Source organism: Phacochoerus africanus, chromosome 2, assembly GCF_016906955.1.
Source record: "Phacochoerus africanus isolate WHEZ1 chromosome 2, ROS_Pafr_v1, whole genome shotgun sequence".
Taxonomy (NCBI): domain Eukaryota; kingdom Metazoa; phylum Chordata; class Mammalia; order Artiodactyla; family Suidae; genus Phacochoerus; species Phacochoerus africanus.
This window is the reverse complement of record NC_062545.1, coordinates 217361392-217383292: the sequence shown is the minus strand read 5'-3', so window position 1 is coordinate 217383292 and position 21901 is coordinate 217361392. Positions and strand designations below refer to the sequence as shown.

Sequence of the window (21901 nt, the reverse complement as noted above, 5' to 3'; positions counted from 1 at the left end):
TGACAACTATAAAGATGAATTGGTACCAATAGAGACTGCAGACAGGGAAATTAGTTAACTTTGCTATGTTAGGTTTCAGCATCTGACAGTGAAGTAGTTGGATGGCTCCTGGTAAAAGGATTTATGCAGGTAGAGGAAGAGCTAATTGTAGATGGTGACAGACTGGATTTCTATGGGTAGAAGCGGGGGTGGATGAGGACATATGACTGTGAATATAGAAGAATAGAAGGATTGTCATATCATTGATAATAGAATTTTTGTTTGCAATTGAAGAAGTTTGCTTTGGGCATATTGACCATCAGTGGTTTCCTCAACTGTTTTGCTTTGTTTGTTTGTTTTATTTCCCTGAATTTTCAAGTCAGAATTGGAACTCTGTGGTAGAAAATTTTGGTCTGGAGATCCCTAAGAAATTTAAAATTAATTTTCATGGAGATGATAATTGTATTGCTGATATATCAAAACATTTGCTGTTTCAAGGATGTTGTTGAGTCACCAGTTTGTCTCCTAGTGTGTTAGGGATTGTTAACATGCGTTAGTCACATCTTTGTGACTACTTCTGTTTCACTATTTGAATTCTACTGTCCTGTTGCATGGAGTATTAACCCAGACACAGTTTAACCTGTGTGAGGCCGTTATAGAACACTTGCTTTATAAGATGTGACTGCTAACTATGTATTCATGAGGATTAAAGTTCTAGTGGATTCAAAATAATCTTATCTTTGAACTTCTTACTTTGACATTATTCCTTCTTCCTAGTAGAGCTGATTGTAGTGGTGATGGTGGGTGTTTGATGTGATATGATGTAGAAGAGACTGTTTGCTCCCAATTGTTAATTACTTTATGAGAGTATATTTGTTAAACACTATTAATGCGATTAAAATATATCATGGAGAAAATTTATCTCAATCTATTGGTTAAATTATGCTAACCACCCATTTATTAGCTAATTTTATTCATTGCCAACCCAGGTTTTCCTCATTGCAGACCTCTGTGTTCAGCTCACTGAAGCATCTTATGATGGGAAGGTAGTCCTTCTGTTGCAGGTGTGCTTTCCAATGTGTGTTCTTTCCTTTCAACTATTCTTGATACATGGTTCCCAAGAACTCTACAGTGCATTATAACATTTTATTCTGTCTTTTGTAGATGCAAACACACAGGTTGTCACCTCTACTCAGAGTCTATTACTTACTGAATATTAGCAAATGTAAAGCACTATCCTCAGTCATGTAGGGACTGAGTGTGTATGGTACATTCAGAGGACAACTCAGTGTGACTATAGTGAGTAAAATGTTTAAAACACTCCAACTGCATTGTGTTTCAGTGCACCTGCAGGAAAGACATGGTGAAAATTTCCATGGATATCTTTGTGAGGAAATTTCAGCCAGACAGATACCAGCTTTGGAAGCAAGGGAAGGATATATACACCATTGATCACACAAAGCCTACTCCAGAATCCACCCCAGAAGTAAAAGCATGGCTGCAAAGGAGGAGGAAAGTACGAAAAGCATCCAGGAGGTAATGATTTCATCCTTGCCCCATCCCACTTGTACTTACTCAGTTAAAGTGGGTCATTGAACATAATGTTCTCAAAGACTATTTATTTGCTTTTTTATGTTTGTTCATCCTAAGTTTACTTAATATCTTACTGAAAATTTGAGGCAAGTTATTTTTAATTCTTTGTAAGTATAATAAGTAAATAAATAGAATATAAGAAGTGTGTATTGTTTGAGAATATTCATGAAGTTGCAATGCATGGGAAGTAGAATAATTCTAGAACTTCTCAACCCCTTATACTAATGTATTTAAAGTCTTATCAGTGCTCTCTTTTCATCTCCTTATTTTTGTCAACTTCAATAACTTTATTTCCAGCTCTTTTTTTTGCTACTGATTTTGACTTTCAGTAGTTTTCTTCTTTATTTGTCAAACATCTCTGATATTACTCATCTCATTGGGATGCCTATATTTTGCTTCATTATACACACTTGGCTTTATTCTTTCACAAGATGTACATCAGAGCATGTGGTGTTTCTGTAATGTGGTTGTCCCTGTGCACTTTATTCTACATTCCATTTTTGTGGCCAGTGCCATTTCAAAAGCCTTTAGGCCTGTCATGGTCATCTTGCTGTCTTAAAACTCATTAAATAGGGTATGTGTTACATTGCTCAGGTCCTCCTCAGGCAGCTTTTTTTTAGGGTCTTTATTTTCCAGGTTTATATTACATTTTTGCTCTCCAATATTACTCATTGTTTTTCTTTCAGATTTTAAAAGTATTATTTGTGCATTGGAGAAAATTTGTAAAATAAGGAAAAGAATAATGAAGGAATCCCAAATCACCCATAACCTCACAATCCAGAGATAACCAGTGTTAACATTTTGTATATATCCTTTACATATATATTTTTAATTTATTATATAATATTATATACTTTTCCAAAATTGGGGCCATGCTCTATTAATAATTTGATGACCAGTTTGTGTTTTTTTCATGTAATTGAATGATTTGCTACAACGTAATTTTTAATGCCTGCATGTATTTAATCTGTATTTGGACCTGTAGCTTGTTTCCAGTTTTTTTTTTTTTTTTTTTGCTACTAGTCAAATAACACTGTAATTTTAAATTTTTGCCCACACTTCTGATGCTTATTTCCTGACTTTCTCTCTCTCTCTCTTTTTCCCCCTGACCATTTATTTTCTGGTATTTTAGAATGCTAGTGAGTGGAGGAACCTTAAGAACATGGAGTCAAACTTCAGCATTTATAAGAGATATACTTGAGGCACAGAATTCATTAATAGCAGAATTAAAACCCTGGTGTTCCTATTTCACCCTATAGTTTTTAGTAGCAATTTTCAGACTTTTAGTTTTCAAATCAATTTGATAGGTTAGGGACAATATTTTTAAATTATAAAGTTAAATAGATTAAAATGTAACATAGTCCTTCCTGTGAGGTAAGGATAAGTATTAATTTATGCCCTGTGAGCATGTGTGTATGTGTATACTGTGTCATCATCTGGAATACATAACTTCCTATGGGTTGCATTCAAAAAAAGTTTGGGAAACACTGATTTAGAGAGTCACTGTGTGTTCTAAATGTGTTAATCTGCATTGCTAAAAGAGTTCACTGTTGGAGGAGGCAGTAGTCAATCTTGAGTTCTTTAGGTAGTAGGACATCTTGAGACTTGTTCTTAATTGGACAGAATACACAATACTCTAATTAGGCATATGATCTAGTCTCCTAGTTACTAACCACAGTGGTCCTTTTTCATTGATATTGGACAGATTTGAAGTGCCTTTCAATAGGTTAAAGGAATCAGTGGTCTTCACTTACCCAGTTAGAAAGCCTAATGTTAAGGGGCCTGTTTATTATGTTCAGCTTTGTGCCTTGATCAATGGGTTTGCTGATCTCTCTTAAGTAATATACTCTATCTAGGGAAACCTAAGGAAGGGAATAATTCATTGGAATTCTCAAAAGATATTAGCCATCTTATTTTATGTGTACTGTGCTAGTCATAATGTAGAGATTTTCCACATGGGCCGGTGCATGGGTTCTCAATAAAAGTGATGATGACTCCCAGCAGCAGCCAAAGCTGATTTACATAGGTTGTCCCTAACTACCCTGTTTGTTTTACAGTGACTTCTTATAGAAAAACACTAATGATGTGTTTTCGTGTGGTGTGGGCTCTGAAATGCATGTTGACTGGAGTTGCAAGTCTTCTTAAATGAAAGTGTTAGAAATGTTGTGTATACAAAAGGCATCTGCAACAAAGATATCAAATACGTTAATATAAGATGTTAAATACATATAGTTAGCCTTCCTCCTCTCTTAATTTCTTTAGTTAATGATAACTTGCTATTTAATATTGATGATATTTGTGTATATTTCAGAATTATACCAAACTTAGGGAAATGTAGCTATCCGTTCACCTTGGAATATAATAATCTACTCAAATTTTAACAACAGCTTTATGGAATCTCCTTGTTTCCTTTTTCTTTCTTTGTTACCTATATAATATTTGATTTTACCCCTTCGTCATAATTTTTCACTTTATTTTTATTTTTAGCTTCTTTTAATATTGTTATAAAATTTTAATGACTTTTTTCCGATAATGTTTAATAATCAGTGCTTTAGAGTTGTTTTAATTTTAGTAAATTGTTATTAAAACTATTGTTAAGATCTCAGTTTCACATTTGATCTATTATTCAAGAAGGTTATCTTTGCATGATAATTAGAAACCTATCAGTTTTTCTTCTCTCAGTTAGTGCAAATAACAGTTGTATCTTTTTTTCTGTCCATTGCAAACATTGCATTCTGACTACAGCTTCTCTTGTTAATAGCTTCCACTGTGCTAGTTCTCACTCCAAGAAGCCTAAGAATGAGGAGGACGAGGAAGTGTCAGCTACAGTTGATGGGGCAGAGGGCCCCACTGCTGACTCAGACCCACAAGACTTCAAAGACTGTGAAAAGCCAGGAGAAGCAAAGAAAGTAGCAAACACAGAAGTACCTTCAGAAGAAGAGGCCTCTGCTAGCAGGATGCAGCTGGATCATAATTTCTCAGATGAGCTCAGACTCTCAGGTGAGAGACCAGTTGATTATGTTTCACACATCAGTAGCAGGTAGCTACTGATCTGCCTTAAATCTGTGTTTCCTAGGACAGATATCTTACTTTTCCACATAGATTAACCAGTAAGCTGTCTAAAGTTAAGGGGTAACTGAACCAGGATGCCAAGGGGATGTTATAAGCACCACTCCTACGGTAATGGAATTGGGAGAGAAACAGCCAGCAGTGACTATTTTGTTTAATAAAAAAGAAGATTGTAAAATGAAAAAAAATTTTTGGTACAACTCAACTTACAATATACAATAGATTTTTTTTTGTAAAGCTTCTCTTGAATTCATGTGGAAGAGAGAAAACCAATTATAGGTAAATCTTTGTAGATTCTTAGCTTTTGACTTAATTTTAAGAAAAAAATAAAGATTAAATTTTTACAAAAGAACAAGAAAAATCATTCTGTCCTGTGAAATAGTATATATTGTCCCCTGGCTATTTCTCTATGTGAAAACCATCATCTGTAAATCTTAACTGCTTTGTGCTCCACCTCCCCCCACCCCCATTTTATAGCATATTTCTCTGAAACTGTTTTAATGCTTTACCTCTTTAATATTGGTTGGGGACTTTGTACTTTTATTAACTGAGCTTTTTGGCAACTCCTGTCTTTCTCTCTTACCCCTCATCTGTTCTGCTCTTCAGTTGTGGGACTCCCCCGTATCTGGCCACCCCTTGCTTCCTCCTCATGTAATGCCTGATATTTCTTGTCTGGACTATTGTAAAAACTGCTTCCTTCCTGTTTTGCCAACATCTGCTGTAGTCACTCCTAGCAGTCAGCTTTCCATATGGCAGTCATAGTGATCCTTGTTTGTTTGTTTGTTTGTTTGTTTAAGCTTCTTTCAGGGCTGTATCCATGGCATATGGAAGTTCCCAAGCTAGGGGTCGAATTGAAGCTGCAGCTGCTGGCCTACACCACAGCCTTGGCAATACCTGATCTGAGCCACATCTGCAACCTAGGCCGCAGCTTGTGGCAACGCTGGATCCTTAACCCATTGAGCGAGGCCAGGGATTGAATGTGTATCCTCATGGATACTATGTTGGGTTCTTTTTTTTTTTTTTCTCTTTTTTCTTTTTAGGGCCCCACCAATGACATATGCAGGTTCCCAGGCTAGGGGTCGAATTGGAGCTACAACCTACATCAGAGCCACAACCACGCCAGATCGGAGCCATGTCTGTGACCTACACCACAGCTCACAGCAACGCCTTATCCTTAACTCACTGAGCGAGGCCAGGGATCGAACCCACAATCTCATGGTTCCTAGTCAGATTCATTACTGCTGTGCCACGACAGGAACTCCCTTTGTTGGGTTCTTAACCTACTGAGCCCCAGTAGGAATTCCTGCATATTTCTTTACAGTCCCTCAGCATGATTTTGTTATTATACTGGGTTAACTACTTTTCTAATTACTGGGTTGGTTTAGGCCAAGGGAACCCAGTTTTATTAGTTCTTTTGCCACATGGTTACTGCATTTTGACTTCTAGGTTTTGAGACCTGGCAGAGCATTTCATAAAAGACTTGGCTAGGTGCATCATCTGAGCTACCATGTGAGAGGTGAACAGATGCTTGTGTGAGTGTGTGCATGCATGTGTTTAAGGGAGGAGGAAGAATGGATTGAGATGGCTTTACAAAAGAAGTCCTTTCATATGCTGTCAATGTATATGATGCAGGATTAGAGTAGGAAATAATTTTTATTGGACATGCACAGCTTTACATGTGTTCTTGAGGTACATCCTTAGAGCTGGAAGGTTTCACCCATAACATGTATTAGAACTAAATTCTTATTTTTAGAAAGATTTCAAATTGCTACTGCTTTGGATAATTATTATTATTACCCAGGCTTTTGACATTGGTTTGCAGTGGAGCCTTTTATTCCTTTATTTTGCCAAATAAGTAAGTCTATTATTTGCCAAGTAAGTAAATAAACCTATTATTTTGCCAAACTCCAAGGTCTTACCTTAACAACTATGAAGGCTGCATGGGACTTTGGTGACCTTTCCCTCTCAGATCTCTATTGGAAACTTACAGGGGAAGTTGAAAGATAGAAATTTAGTTGAGAATAGTGTAATAGTTCTCAGCAATAACACAGCATAATATTTATTAAAAGCCTTTTGTTTTACCTCTCAGGAAACATCTGCCTAAGCACCGCTCTAGCAGAGGAAATCAAAACCGAGGCTGACCGAACCTGTGCCACAGTTCCACCTTCGAATCCCAGGGCAGCCTGCGCTTCTATGTCTAGTGGCCACGTGACGTCTGAGGAATCAGACCCACCCAAGCTTCCCTGGCCAAAATCGCCTGAGTCTTACTCCTCCGTAGCAGAGAGTACCAGTGCTTTGACAGAAGGAGAAGAGAGTGATGTGGAGAGCCGAAGGAGTGGCCTCGAACCTGGGGAAGCCTCAGCGGTCCTCAGTGGCGAGAGAAATGGCTTCAAAGTTCCCAGTGTACGTAGCAGTGTCAACTTTTACCGTATTATGTTGTCAAGGCACTCTCTGAATACAGCATGCTCCTATGTCAGAATCTTATCTTAGGAAAGAAATAACATTTCACATTTATGGTCCTTAAACACATTTGCTTCGATGATTGGGAGGTAAAACTCTGTGAGCTCTAGCTCACATGGTGATAATACAGAGAACATGGAACTTGTGGCTACATGTTGGAGCTTAATTTTCTTTCTTTTTATTTGCATTTTTCTAATATTAATTATTTTGAGATAATTACAGATTTACATGCAGTGGTAAGTAGTATAGAAAGATCTTATGTACCCAGTTTTCCCCAGTAGTATTAACTTGGAAAACTCTAATAGGATGTCACATTGATAGTGACATTGATACAGTCAAGATTCAGAATGGTTCCGTCACCTGCAGTATCAGCCAGGCTAGAAATAATTCACTTGCAGGGCTCTGACCTCTTTCTGCCAACACTTAATAACTCTGGGTCGCAGGCTTCCTAGTGCCTCTATTTTAACATTAGAGCGGTCGTGCCTTCCCCTCACTCTTTCCTCATGGATTCCAAATCCAGGACCAGGCTGACCCTCTGGTCCTGTCCACTCTGCCTAGATTCAGGCCTTTTGCCTCTAGAAAAACTCAAGATCCCTCTTGATTTCCAACCTCCCTGTTCTAACTCTTTGCATAGGGCCTCCTTGTTTCTTGTTGGTTCTGGTCTGATGTTAATATCATAGTCTTTTAGTATAAACTCTCACCGCAACCGTAAGATTGTGAGTGTATCAGCCAGGCTACAGTTGTGTGTAGTGATGATCAGAATTTGGTAATCTCTTCTGACCCATACAGCTTGATAAAGGAGTTCAAGTGGATGAGCAAGGGGATCCTCACATGTTTGAGCAGATAAATTGTGCTATCTGCTGAGGAGACCCACTTGATTGCTTCTGCTCATTTCACCTCCTCACAAGCCTTTTGTCTCTTTGAGCAGCAAAGGAGAGTAAATAAGGACATTAACGTGGAATACTGTGGGTTTTTTTTTTCTTTTTTTTAATATGGCAACACCCACAGCACATGGAAGTTCCTGGGCCAGGGATTGAATTCAAGCCTCTGCAGCAATGCCAAATCCTTTAACCCACTGCGCTGGGCCCAGGATTGAACAGTGCCTCCGTAGCAACTCAAACCACTGCAGTTGGATTCTTAACCCACTGCAGCACAGTGGGAACTTCTGGAATACTCTGTTTATAAATAGTTTTAAAATGTTCAATAAAATATAAATGATTTCCTAATTTCACCAAATAACTTTTGTCATTTCTTTGCGTGATTGTCTGTAAAATATTTCTCGGAAACATATGAGAAATAGAAAAATATGGTTTAATTTGTTTGAAAAGGTAGCTAAGAGAAATTGGAAAATAGTATTCACATTGCAGTAAACAAAATTTACAACTTAATATCACATAGGGATTAATTATAGCTGAACAGATATTAGGATTCTGGAATGGTAACTAAGTCAAACGCCTATTTATATTTGGTGAGATTCTTTAAACTAGAATGGAACTGAGAGTAACTTTTCTGTTTCCTTGCTTTTGGTGGAGGCAATGTGATTCTCAGTGCCTTTCACCTTCATCGTTATCATTTCACTAAACAAAAGACTGACCGCATAGGAAAGCAAGTGCTCTATCAAGGACTGAGTGACTTAGTATGCCCTTGTCAGGAACAGCTGTGTGGTATTTTTTTCTCACACCATGATGTCAGGCAGTCCTTCTAAGTAATACAGACCCATTATGTTTTTGTGTAGTGTGACCAGTTTTTCTTAGTATTAATTTTGATGCTATGTGTATGCTGGTGGTAGTTAGTTTTAGTCAGCCTTCTCAAGATACAGTGTTATTTTGTAAGGTGTCTGCCTATCTGTAACTGATTTCCATGCTTTTCCTGGAATAAACCAACTATGTTCACACTTTACATGCTCTTCCTGCTATCCAAAATACTCCTCCACCAGAGGACTCTAAATGTATTGCTCCCTCACTGCACTCAAGATGCCATTCAAAAGTCTTCTTTTCAGATGACCCTGAAAAAAACAAAACAAAACAAAAAACAAGCCTCCTCCCCATCTATTGCTATCCTCTGTCATGCTTTATGTATTTATTTATTTTGGTATTGCCTATTTGTTTATTTTTCCCTGATAGATATTTTCTTTTTCCTTTTTTATTGCCTTGCCCTCCCCCCTCTATAATACACTCCTTGGAAGCAGGGGCCTGGTATAATTTTTTCCTGCTGTAGCTCACTCTTAGAACAGTGTGGCATGTAGTAAGGGCCTAATAAATATAAGTATATATTTTTGTCTTGTCTTTTTAGGGCCGCACCTGTGGCATATGGAGGTTCCCAGGCTAGGGGCCAAGTAGGAGCTGCAGCTACCGGCCTACACCCCAGCCACAGCAATGCGGGATCTGAGCCATGTCCACGACCCACATCACAGCTCACGGCAATTCCGGATCCTTAACCCACTGAGCAAGGCCAGGGATTGAACCCGCAACCTCATGGTTCCTAGTCGGATTCGTTGACCACTGTGCCATGGCAGGAACTCCAAGCAATGCCATATTCTTAACCCACTGAGTAAGGCCAGGGATTGAACCCATATCTTCATGGATACTAGTTGGGTTTTTTAACTACTGAGGCCCAACTGGAACTTCCCTAATAAATATTATTGTTGTTGACTGAGTTATAACTTCCCATATTACTTTTTAGCTATTTTTAACCATAGGTAAATCTCATCTGGTATTATTGCTTTCTGATCCTAGCTTTTATTAGAGTATTCTGACATATTTTTATCATAATCGTGCTTTGGTGATAGATGTCAGCACAATTTCTCTCCTTCAGGGCTCTGCTTCTTTTGCTTACAGGGAAATTTTTGAGACTTTTTTTTTTTTTGATTGCATGTTCAAGAAAGCTGGTAAGTAGTTTCTGTCTGGAACGTGGCAGGGTGCATATAACTTTTTCCTCTATCTTTGAAAGGAAAATGTAGTCTGGGCAACTCAGGACAAAAGAGTTTACATAAAATATAAGTGATTTCAAGATGACAGGCAAGTGCCATATTAAAACAACAAGAGCAATAACTTGATTTCTCATTTGATTCTTAGAGAAGTGGCAATTCATATTTGGGAGGAAGAGAGAGCTCTCACCTTGGCAGTATTGCCAAGGTAGAAAACAAAATAACCTGCCATCTATTCACCTGGGAGCAATTACCATGGTCCTGTATTGTTAGGAATATATAATCCTAAATGTAAAGTAGTTTTAAAGAACTTTTGAAACCTTGGTAACTGCTGAGTTTAGTGTATGTTTGAAGAACATACCCTGCCCTACAGATAGTGTTTTAATAGCAAGTGGAAGAATTAGTTAACTTACTCCTCTGTTAGTAAACCTACTAATAGAATATATTCCTGTTTCTTTTGACCTGAAGATTTCAATTTCTTTAACAAAGGGCAAATTCCTCAGTAGACAAATAATTACAGGAGTTCTTCATTATTAAATTGTCATAAATCATCACAACTGTAGTTTTTTGTGTAAAACAAATCTTTAATGGTGGGTGTTTCTCCCCCATTTTTTTTTTTTCTGTAACCAGAGAATAGAGGGAGAAACCAAAACTGCTAAAAGTTGGCGCCATCCACTTAGTAAACCTCCAGCAAGATCGCCAATGACTCTGGTGAAGCAACAGGCGCCGAGTGATGAAGGTGAGCTTGGGTTGTTTTTCAGTATTTATTCTGTTTATACCATGTAGTGTTCAGTATTTATTCTGACAGTTTGTTGTAACAAACTTTTTTTTTCATTTTTTAAAGTTTTATTGAAGTAGTTGATTTATAATGTTGTAATAATTTCTGCTGTACAACAAAGTGATTCAGTTATACATGTACACAATACCCATTCTTTTTCAGATTCTTTCTCCTTGTAGATTATCACAGAATATTGTGTAGAGTTCTCTGTGCTATATACAGGAGGTCCCCACTGGCTAGTCATTCCATATATCTCTGTGTGTGCATGTGCCAATTCCAAACCCCAAGTCCATTCTTCTCCCCACCACCTGTCTCCTTTGGTAACCATAACTTTGTAACAAACTTTTCTAAAAAATTGCCTGGTAAAGAGGAAATGCAATCAGGTGGCAGATATATACCATAAGGAGGCCATAAGTAATACACAGTTTGTTTGGATTTGTATTTTAGGCATAAAGTATTGCTTCACGTAATCTAGCTGTGTTTCTAGTAAAGTCTTCCTTTTTTTTTTCCTTCCGCTTTTTAGGGCCACACCTGCGACATATGGAAGTTCCTAGGCTAGGAGCTGAATCAGAGCTGCAGGTGCTGGCCTACACCGCAGCCACAGCAATGCGGGGTTCCGAGCAGCATCTGTGACCTACACTGTAGCTCACTGCAACGCCAGATCCTTATCCTACTAAGCAAGGCCAGGGATCCAACCTGCTTCCTTATGGATGCTATTCAGATTTGTTAACCACTCAGCCACAACAGGAACTCCAGGTCTTCCTTTTTAATATGATGCGGTGAATTGGTCATTTCTGACATTTGCCTTAATATCCTCCAGAAGAAGTTGACAATCATTTCTCTAAAGGTATCAAGTCACAGAATTAATATGCTGTGTGTTTCATTACATTGTCTTTGTCTTTAACATGAATCCTGCAATTTTATTAACACCATCTGAGTAAGAAACTACATGCAGTATTTGTGTATCTTGTTATATCTGGTGTGTTGGGAAATGTCGTTGCTCATAGACTAGATTTTACTGATGTGGCTTGGTGTGAAGTAATTTATAACCGGTTACTATCTCTGGATGTAACATTTATTTTTTTGTTTTACCCCATTGCCCCTTTTACCCCTCTGTTTCCAAAAATGTATTTACGTTCCCCTCAATAAAAAAATCAGACCACTGACCAGATATTTTGTCCTTGCAAGCGATTCATAGCATTATAAGGGTTTTTTTTTTTTTAATTTCTAAAAGGATCAGTTAAAGCAGATTTTCTGTAAAGAGCCCTTCTCTTTCTCTTTTTTTGAAAATCAAATTCACTTTATATATTTTTTAATTATTCAATGAATTTTATTACATTTATAGTTGTACAATGAGCACTACAACCCAATTTTATAGCATTTCCATCCCACCCGCCCAAACTGTCTCATTTGGAAAACATAAGTTTTTCAAAGTCTGTGTGTCAGTCAGTATCTGTTCTGTAAAGAAGTTCATCGTGTCCTTTTTTTAGATTCCACATGTAAGTGATAGCATATGATGTTGGTGTCTCATTGTCTGGTGATATTTTCTAGGTCCATCCATTTGCTGCAAATGCCATTATTTCTTTCCTTTTAATGGCTGAGTAATATTCCATTGTGTATATGTACCACCTCTTCTTGATCCACTCCTCTGTCAATGGACATTGAGGTTGTTTCCATGTCTTAGCTATTGCAAATAGTGCTGCAATGAACATTGGAGTACATGTGTCTTTTTGAGTCATGGTTTTCTCTGGATAGATGCCCAGGAGTGGGATTGCTGGATCAAATGATAGTTCTGTGTTTAGTTTTCTGAAGAATCTCCATACTGTTTTCCACAGTGGCTGTACCAATTTACAATCCCACCAACAGTGTAAGAGAGTTCCTTTTTCTCCACACCCTCTCCAGCATTTATTGTTTGTAGACCTTTTGATGATGGCCATTCTGGCTGGTGCAAGTTGGCACCTCATAGTGGTTTTGACGTGCATTCCTCTAATCATGAGTGATGTTGAACATCTTTTCATGTGTTTTTTGGCCATCCGAATGTCTTCTTTGGCGAACTGTCTGTTTAGATCTTCTGCCCATTTTTGGATGGGGTTGTTTGTTTTTTTGGCATGGAGTTGTAGGAGGTGTTTATAAATTTGGGAGATGAGTCCCTTGTCAGCCAATTCATTTGCAAGGATTTTCTCCCATCCTGTGGGTTGTGTTTTCATTTTGTTTAGGGTTTCCTTGGATGTGCAGAAACTTTGAAGTTTGGTTAAGTTCCATTTGTTTTTTTGTTTGTTTTTAATTGTTATTTCCCCAATACAATTTTTTTCTACTGTACAGCATGGTGACGCAGTTACACATACATGTACACATTCTAATTTCGCACATTATCATTGATGCATCATAAGTGACTAGACATAGTTCCCAGGGCTAAACAGCAGGATCTCATTGCTAATCCATTCCATAGGCAATAGTTTGTATCTATTAATCCCAAGCCCCACAACCACCCCACTCCCTCCTCCTCCCCCTTGGCAACCACAAGTCTATTCTCCAAGTCCATGATTTTCTTTTCTGTGCCCTGCTGCTGTCACTGATAGATGTTCTGGGAAGTACCCACACACCTGATCTCTGTCACTTCTCACGATTCTGCAACTAGGAGCATCCTTTACAACACCTCATATGTGGGCCCAGTGAGATGGGTTGCTTCATGCATGGTCTACAGGTGGTGGGGGCAAACCACTGCAGGGGTCTCTGAACAGGCACCACCTGCAGTTCCAGTCACCTCAGAGGAGGGCATTGCAGTCAACACAAGTTGTTGTTGTTCTCACTCCCCTGGGAACTCACGCGCCCTGCTGTTGCTACTGCCAAATAGTCTGATCACTTTGAAGTTCCATTTGTTTATTTTTTTGTCAAAAGCTTTTTCTGCATATTTTGAAATGATCATATCTTTTTTGTTTCTCAGTTTGTTGATGTGGTGTATCACACTGATTAATTTGAGGATATTGAAAAATCTTTGCATCCCTGGAATAAATCCCACTTGATCATGGTGTACAATCCTTTTAATGTATTGCTGGATTTGGTTTGCTAATATTTTGTTGAGGATTTTTGCATCTGTGATCATCAGTGATATTGGCCTTAGTTTTCTTTTTTTTTTTGTGGTATCTTTGGCTTTGGTATTGGGCTGATGGTGGCATCATAAAATGAGTTTGGGAGTGTTCCTTCCTCTGCAATTTTTCAAAATATTTTCTGAAGGATAGGTGTTAGGTCTTTTCTAAATATTTGATAGAATTTGCCTGTGAAGCCATCCGGTCCTGGAGTTTTATTTGTTGGAAGCTTTTTAATCATAGTTTCAATTTCAGTACTTGTGATTGGTCCTTTCATCTTTTCTATTTCATCTTGGTTTAGTCTTGGAAGATTGTACTTTTCTAAGAATTTGTCCATTTCTTCTAGGTTTTCCATTTTATTGGCATAGAGTTGCATATAGTAGTCTCTTACGATCCTTTGTATTTCTGTGATGTCTGTTGTTATTTCTCCTTTTTCATTTCTAATTTTATTTATTTATTTATTTATTTATTTATTTTGTCTTTTTTTGTCTTTTTGTTGTTGTTGTTGCTATTTCTTGGGCCGCTCCCGCGGCATATGGAGGTTCCCAGGCTAGGGGTTGAATCGGAGCTGTAGCCACCGGCCTACGCCAGAGCCACAGCAAGGCGGGATCTGAGCCGCGTCTGCAACCTACACCACAGCTCACGGCAACGCCGGATCGTTAACCCACTGAGCAAGGGCAGGGACCGAACCCACAATGTCATGGTTCCTAGTCGGATTTGTTAACCACTGCGCCACGACGGGAACTCCTATTTCTAATTTTATTGATGTGAGTCCTCTCTCTTTTTTTCTTGATAAGCCTGGCTAAGGGTTTATCAATTTTGTTGATCTTTCCAAAGAACCAGCTTTTCATTTCATTGATCTTTTCTATAGTTTTCCTTGTTTCTATTTCATTGATTTCTGCTCTGATCTTTATGATTTCTTTCCTTCTACTAACTTTAGGTCTTGTCTGTTCTTCTCTCTCGAGCTGCTTTAGATGTAAAGTTAGCTTGTTTATTTGAGCTTTTTCTTGTTTCCTGAGGCGGGCTTGTATTGCTGTAAACTTTCCTCTTCGAACAGCTTTTGCTGCATCCCATAGGTTTTGGGGTGTCGTATCTTCATTGTCATTTGCTTCTAGGTATTTTTTAATTTCCTCTTTGATTTCTTCAGTGATCCATTGGTTGTTTAGTAGCATGTTGTTTAGTCTCCATGTGTTTGTGTTTTTTTTGCAGTTTTTTTCTTGTTGATTTCCAGTCATATAGTGTTATGGTCAGAAAAGATGCTCAATATGATTTCAATCTTCTTAAAATTACTGAGCCTTGATTCATGGCCCAGAATATGATCAATCATAGAGAATGTTCCATGTGCACTTGAGAAGAATGTGTATTCTGCTGCTTTTGGATGAAATGTCCTATAAATATCTATGAAGTCCATCTGGTCTAATGTTTGATTCATAGCCTATGTTTTCTTGATGATTTTCTGTCTGGATGATCTGTCCATTGCTGTAAGTGGGGTGTTAAATCCCCGCTTTATTGTGTTATTGTCGATTTCTCCTTTTAAGGTTATTAGTAGTTGCCTTATATGTTGAGGTGATCTTACGATGGGTGCATATATATTTACAATTGTTATATCTTCTTCTTTGATTGATCCTTTGATCATCATGTAATGTCCTTCTTTGCCTCTTAAAATGTTCTTCATTTTAAGGCCTATTTTGTCTGTTATGAGTATTGCTACTCCAAATTTCTTTTGATTACCGTTTGCATGGAATGTTTTCTTCCATCCTCTCACTTTCAATTTGTATGTGTCCTTAGAAGTGAAATGGGTCTCTTGAAGACAGCATATATATATATGGGTCTTGTTTTTGTATCCATTCAGCCGGTCTATGTCTTTTGGTTGGGTGTTTATTCTATTAACATTTAAGGTAATTATTGATATGTATGTTCTTACTGCCACTTTATTAACTGTTTTGGATTTGTTTTTTGTTACTCTTTTTTTCTTCCCTACTTCTCTTGTTCTCTCCTCTTCTGGTTTGATGACTGTCTTTAGTGCTGTATTTGAGTTTATTTTTCTTATTTGTTTGTATATCGATTGTAGATTTTTGTTGCAATTACCCTTAAGTTTTCATATAGAAGTCTATATATATAGGAGATTGTTTTAAGTTGTTTTTCTCTTAATTGCAAGTGCATCTCCAGTGTCCTGCATTTGTACCCTCCTCTTCTCATGATTTTTTATTTGGGTAGCATATTTGTGTGTGGATGATTTCCTATCTTTACTGTATATATGCCTTTACTGGTGAGCCTTGTCATTTGTGGTATTTTTGTTTCCTGTTGCTGTGTTTTCTCTTCTGCCTAGAGAAGTTCCTTTAGTATTTGTTGTAAAGCTGGTTTAATATTGCTGAATTCACTTAGCTTTTGCTTATCTGTAAAGCTTTTGATTTTTCCTTCACATGTGAATGAGAACTTTGCTGGGTAGAGTAATCTTGGTTGGAGGTTTTTTCCTTTCATCACGTTAAGTATATCATGCCACTCCCTTCTGGCCTGCAGAGTTTCTGCTAAAAAATCTGCCGATAACCTTATTGGAGTTCCCTTGTATGTAGTTTGTTTCTTTTCCCTAGCTGCTTTCAAGATTTTCTCTTTGTCTTTCATTTTGTTCAATTTGATTAGTATGTGTCTTGGGTGTTCCTCCTTGGGTTTATTTTATATGGTACTCATTGTGCTTCGTGGATTTGAGTGAGTGGTTCCTTTTCCATGTTAGGGAAGTTTTCAGCCATCATCCCTTCGAATAATTTTTCTGTCCCTTTCTCTCTCCTCTCCTTCTGGCACCCCTATAATACGGATGTTGGTGCATTTAAACTTGTCCCAGAGTTCTCTGAGACTCTCTTCATTTCTTTTCACCCTTTTTTCTCTTTTCTGCTCTGGATTAGTGATTTCCACTAGTCTGTCTTCTTCCTTGCTTATTCATTCTTCTGCCTCTTGTATTCTGCTGTTGGTTGCTTCTAATGAATTTTTTTATTTCAGTTGTATTTTTTATCTCTGCTTACTTAAGTTTTATATCTTGTATCTCTTTGGTCAGTGTTTCCTATAAATTATCCATCTTTGCCTTCAGTTTATTTCCCATGTCTTGCATCATCTTCAGCATCAACAGTCTAAAGTCTTTTCCCTGGAGGCTGAGAATCTCCTCATCCCTTAGCTGTTTCTGAATTTTTTTTTCTTTCTCCATTCTCTACCTTTCATTTTTATAGGTTTTTGGTGTGGTAACCTTTTTACAGATAATATAGTTGTAGCTTCTCTTACTTCTGGTATCTTCCCACCTTGTGGCTGAAGTTGGTACAGGGGCTTGCTAAAGGCTTACTGATGGGAGGGACTGGTGCCTACCCATTGGTAGGTGGAGCTGATTCTTATCCCTCTGGTAGGTGGGGCTTTGTCTCTGGGTGAAATTCAATGCAGCTGTGTGCCTGAGGGGTCTTTAGGCAGCCTCTTTACTGATGGATGGGGCTGTGATCCCACCTAAATTATCATTTGGCCTGGAGCTTCTCAGCACTGATGGGTGGGGCCAGATTTTCCCAAAATGGCCACCTTCTGAGAAACAAAGCTGATGAATATTCCTGAGAGCTTTGCCTCCAATGTCCTTAACCCACAACGAGCCACAGTCACCCCCTGTTTTCCCATGAGACCCTCCAACCCAGATTCCTCTGGAGCGTTTGCTTTGCCCTGGGACCCAGTGCACATCAAAGTCTGTGTGTACCTTTCAAGAATGGGGTTTCCATTTCCCCCAGTGCCATGGAGCTCTTGTGCACAAGCCCCACTAGCTTTCAGTGCCAGATCCTTAGGGGGCTCTTTTTCCCAATGCCAGATCCCCAGACATGGGGATTTGATGTGGGGCTCCGAATTCTCACTCCTATAGGCGAGTCTCTGTGATATAGTTACTTTCCATTCTGTGGGCTTCCCACCTGGCGGGTATGGAGTTGCTTATATTGTATAATTGCCCCTCCTACCATCTTGATTTGGCCTCTTCTTTGTCTTCTGGAGTATGATATCTTTTTGAAAATTTCCAGTCCATTTGCTTGAAAGTTGTTCAGCATTTGGTTGTAATTCTGTTTTTATGAGATATAGTATGCTCCAGTCTTTCTATTTTATCATCTTAATCCTGCCTCTAAAAAGCCCTTCTCTGAGATAGTCTCCTTTACTGGTGGACATTGGTAATTAAGGTCATGTGTCTGTGACGATGCCATCAAGGGAATAATGCGAATATTAACATAAGTTCCATTTAGTTTAAATCCAATTTACCAGTATATACATCTTTAGCAGATTTTTTTTTCCCTTTTACTCACTGTTTTCTTTTATGCCCCATGTTTAGTTGGAAAAAAAAATCATCAGTGTAGAGATCAGATATTGATGGTAGCTGGTTTTATAACACAAATTCAAGGTAGAATTCTGCCTTGAGTAATAAAATTAATGAAACATATTTGTCTTTATTTCCATATGTCATCATGTTCAGCTCTTCTTTCTGCAGCTTCATCATACCCAACACAAACCATTTTCCCTTTATTGCCAAGATAAAGGACAGGTTTTTTATGTTTTTTGTTTGTTTGTTTGTTTGCTTTTTATGACTACACATGCGGTATATGGATGTTCCCAGGCTACAGGTTGAATCGGAGATACAGCTGCCAGCCTAAGCCAGAGCCACAGAAATTCAGGCTCTGGGCCATGTCTGCAACCTACACTGCAGCTTGCAGCAACACTGGATCCTTTAACCCCCTGAGCAAGGCCAGGGATCAAACCCACATCCTCATGCATACTAGTCGGGTTTGTAACCCACTGAGTCACAATGGGAACTCCTAAAGGACAGTTTTGTGTAAAGTAATTACTACGTAATGTACATTACTTATGAATTTTCCTTGCCTTCTCCCATCATAGCCTGTAGTCAGCATAGCATCTCAGAAGGGAATGTGGATAAGGAAAACTTCCTTTTTATGTGTCTTTTTTTCCTAGGAAGTTTATTTCCATGTGAGTCATCATAAATTGGCCCAGAATTTCTCCACAGAGAACAGTTCTGATTTCGATCAGTATAGTTTGCAAAATTTCTAAATGGATTGATTTAACAAAGTCATCTCAAGGGTTTGAAGTTAAATATATTGCTGAAACATTGGTGATTATAGCTTCTGTAGCAGTCTCAATCTGTATTTTAATATGTTAAGGACTCCCAGGATCCTGTGGGGATTCTTGAAAATTGAGAAGAAAAATCTGAGAATTAAAATGATGGCTAAAGAATTTTACAAGCTTCTAAACTAAGAATGGAGAGTATCCCCTGCCCTGGAGCAAATTACTTGTATATTGGGCACTGGAATGCCATTACCTCAGCCTTCTCCCTTTATATCTTGTACAGCTGGCAGTGAGTGAACATCAACATTATTAGGAGGTGATGAAGAGTGGGATTAGTGCCCTTTGGGAGCACACAACTCCAAATCTAGCCTCTTTGGGGAGTTTCCTAGCTTAATTATAGCTTGCTCTTTGCACTCCTCATACTGAAGTAGGTGTGTATGCTAGACAGAAACATGACTAGATTGGAGCATCTGAGAGAAATTGCATCTCTAATCAGCAGTGTCCCATACTGGTGACTGAGCATTTCTCTATCAAAGCTTTTCCCTAACAGGAAAGCAGCAGAGGGGAAAGATATTGATCAAGTACCTCTGGGAGCTTACGTGCAACTGGGAGATAAGAGTCACTTCTGAGCTGCTGTTCTGAAGGGACAGTGCAGTGGCTCTTTGATCCTCAAATGGCATGAAACTGTAGAGATCATTCTAATTGGTGTCAGATCCTATAATTACAGCATCAGTAAAAATTTTCTGACCCTGAACCCATTCTTTCCTGGAAGAAGATTTTCCATACTTAGCAGAAAAACATGAGGGTCTATGGTGATGGAGAAGAGGGGGATACAAAAGAAAAGAATGGTGTTTTAGAATATAGCATTTTTATATAAAACTAGTGTCTAATTATTTTTGGGGGGTGGCAAAAAATTATCTTAAATGTATATTGCATATATGTTGTTTATAGTTTAAAAGAAATTACTAATCTTTTTTGGGCTTCTTTTAACTGAAGTGTTTTACAGTTCCCTTTTCCTTTAAGTCAAGCAGCTGCACAAGGTGATCCTGAAGCATGGATTAATATTCTGTGACTTCTCCTCTAAGTTAATTATGCAGTGTTGAATTGAAATAACCTTGAAAGAGAAGCACTTGGGTAGGCTGGTTTAGTTACATACCATTATGGGGATATGTACCCATTCTCCTCTTGTGCTATATCAATATAATGGCATGTTCCTGTTACCTGATTTCAGAGCTTTGTGGTTGAGTGACCCAGGGAAGAAGGGTGTGTGGGAAGCAGGGGTGAGCCAGCAGGCTCCGAGGACCACATGCTGGCCTGGACTCAGAAGGCACTGAGAATGAGAGGCTGGTGGTTGTTGGGACTGGGGGTGGGTGGACAACTCAGAAAAGTAATTCTTTTTCTTTGGTTGGTGAAGATGTCTGCTCAAAGACTGTCACATGTTTTCCTCAGTATTACAGCTTCAGTACAGGACTTTAACACTGTTCATGATCCAGTGCTGAGTTCTTTCTGCAGCTTCATTTCCCAACATGAATCCTCATTTCCATCCATTCGTACATTTTTTTCTCATGAGTATGTTTGCTGCTTGATGCTTCTGTACGCTTCCCTGAACTCTTTCTTTACTTGTGATTTCCTTTTCCATCTTGACCATTCTCAACTACTTCTCCCCACTTACTCCTCCTTTCTCTTACTTTTCCTCTCCGTCCTATTACATCTATACTTACTTAGCTCTAACATGTGGCCTTACATTTTGTTTCATGATTTGTCTGTGTGTCTGTCTCCTCACTCTCACTCCTTTCCTCTTGTCTCCATACTCCAAGGCCAGGTCAATCTGTGGCTTAATTCACCTGTGAATCCCAAAGCAAGAAAGCCCTGATGATTAGTGCCCTTGAAATCAGCCATTAAAAAAGATAGTCAGGAGTTCCCATTGTGGCTCAGTGTAAATGAATCTGACTAGTAACCATGAGGACACAGGTTTGATCCCTGGCCTCCCTCTGTGGGTTAAGAATCTGGTGTTGCTCTGAGCTGAGGTGTAGGTCACAGACGTGGCTGGGACCTGGCATTGCTGTGGCTGTGACCAGTGGCTACAGCTCCAATTCAACCCCTAGCCTGGGAACCTCCACATGCTGCAGGTGTGGCCCCAAAAAGACAAAAAAAAAAAGTTAGTCAAATACCTTAACATAACATATGCTGTCATGTTAAAAGGAGAACAAAATTCTTGTCCAGGAAATATTTTCTATATGTATAAGAATATAGAAGGATATATTAAAACATGCTATTTTAATTAGCTGGGGATATAATACGTCACCTGACTGAGTTTTGTATCCTGACTGTGTTGGACTTCTTTTTACTATTGTGCCAAATCTTAGAACATGAGTTAACATGAAGAAGACATGCTGCAGATGTGGCCAATGCCTTAGAGACCTGAGGGACCCCAGAGTAATGATATCCCACTGGGATAGTTGTTTAGCTTGTACCTTGGTATGTATGTATGTAGGGGTATGTGCGTGTGTGTGGTGTGTGTATTTCCTTCCCAGTTTGAAGGCATTCAGACACAGAAATTTTTAACACATGTATACTTCTTCTGACTAGACTTTTCATCGGCAGCAGTTTGTGCTGACATAAACTCGGAACTTTTCCTGAGCTGACATTAGGCTAACTAATAAACATTATACACTGACATGTGTACTCTTCTGTACATGCATTTTATCCACCCCTCTGCCTCACCCTTCATGGTTCATTTGTCCTTGAAGCATTCCTCCTACACACGTGTATGCATTTGTTTCCCTTTAAGAAGATTCTACGACATTTGTTTCCAATATGAATTTTCCAGCTTTTCTTACTATTGACTTATATTTTATTCACTGTTTTTGTAATTATTGTGCATGTAACTTCCTTAGTGAGGTGACAAGGTTAATATTTCTAAAGCAACTT

At 38.5% G+C, this 21901-nt stretch overlaps 1 protein-coding gene across 1 annotated transcript in view; it reads left to right on the top strand.

Annotated features, from left to right (window-relative positions):
* The window catches only part of KDM4C (lysine demethylase 4C), a 380713-nt gene that overhangs the window by 190537 nt on the left and 168275 nt on the right, over positions 1 to 21901 (top strand). The window contains 4 exon segments of the mRNA XM_047767661.1: positions 1322 to 1515; positions 4334 to 4572; positions 6731 to 7044; positions 10658 to 10766. Of these exon segments, the coding sequence (XP_047623617.1) occupies positions 1322 to 1515; positions 4334 to 4572; positions 6731 to 7044; positions 10658 to 10766 (856 nt within the window).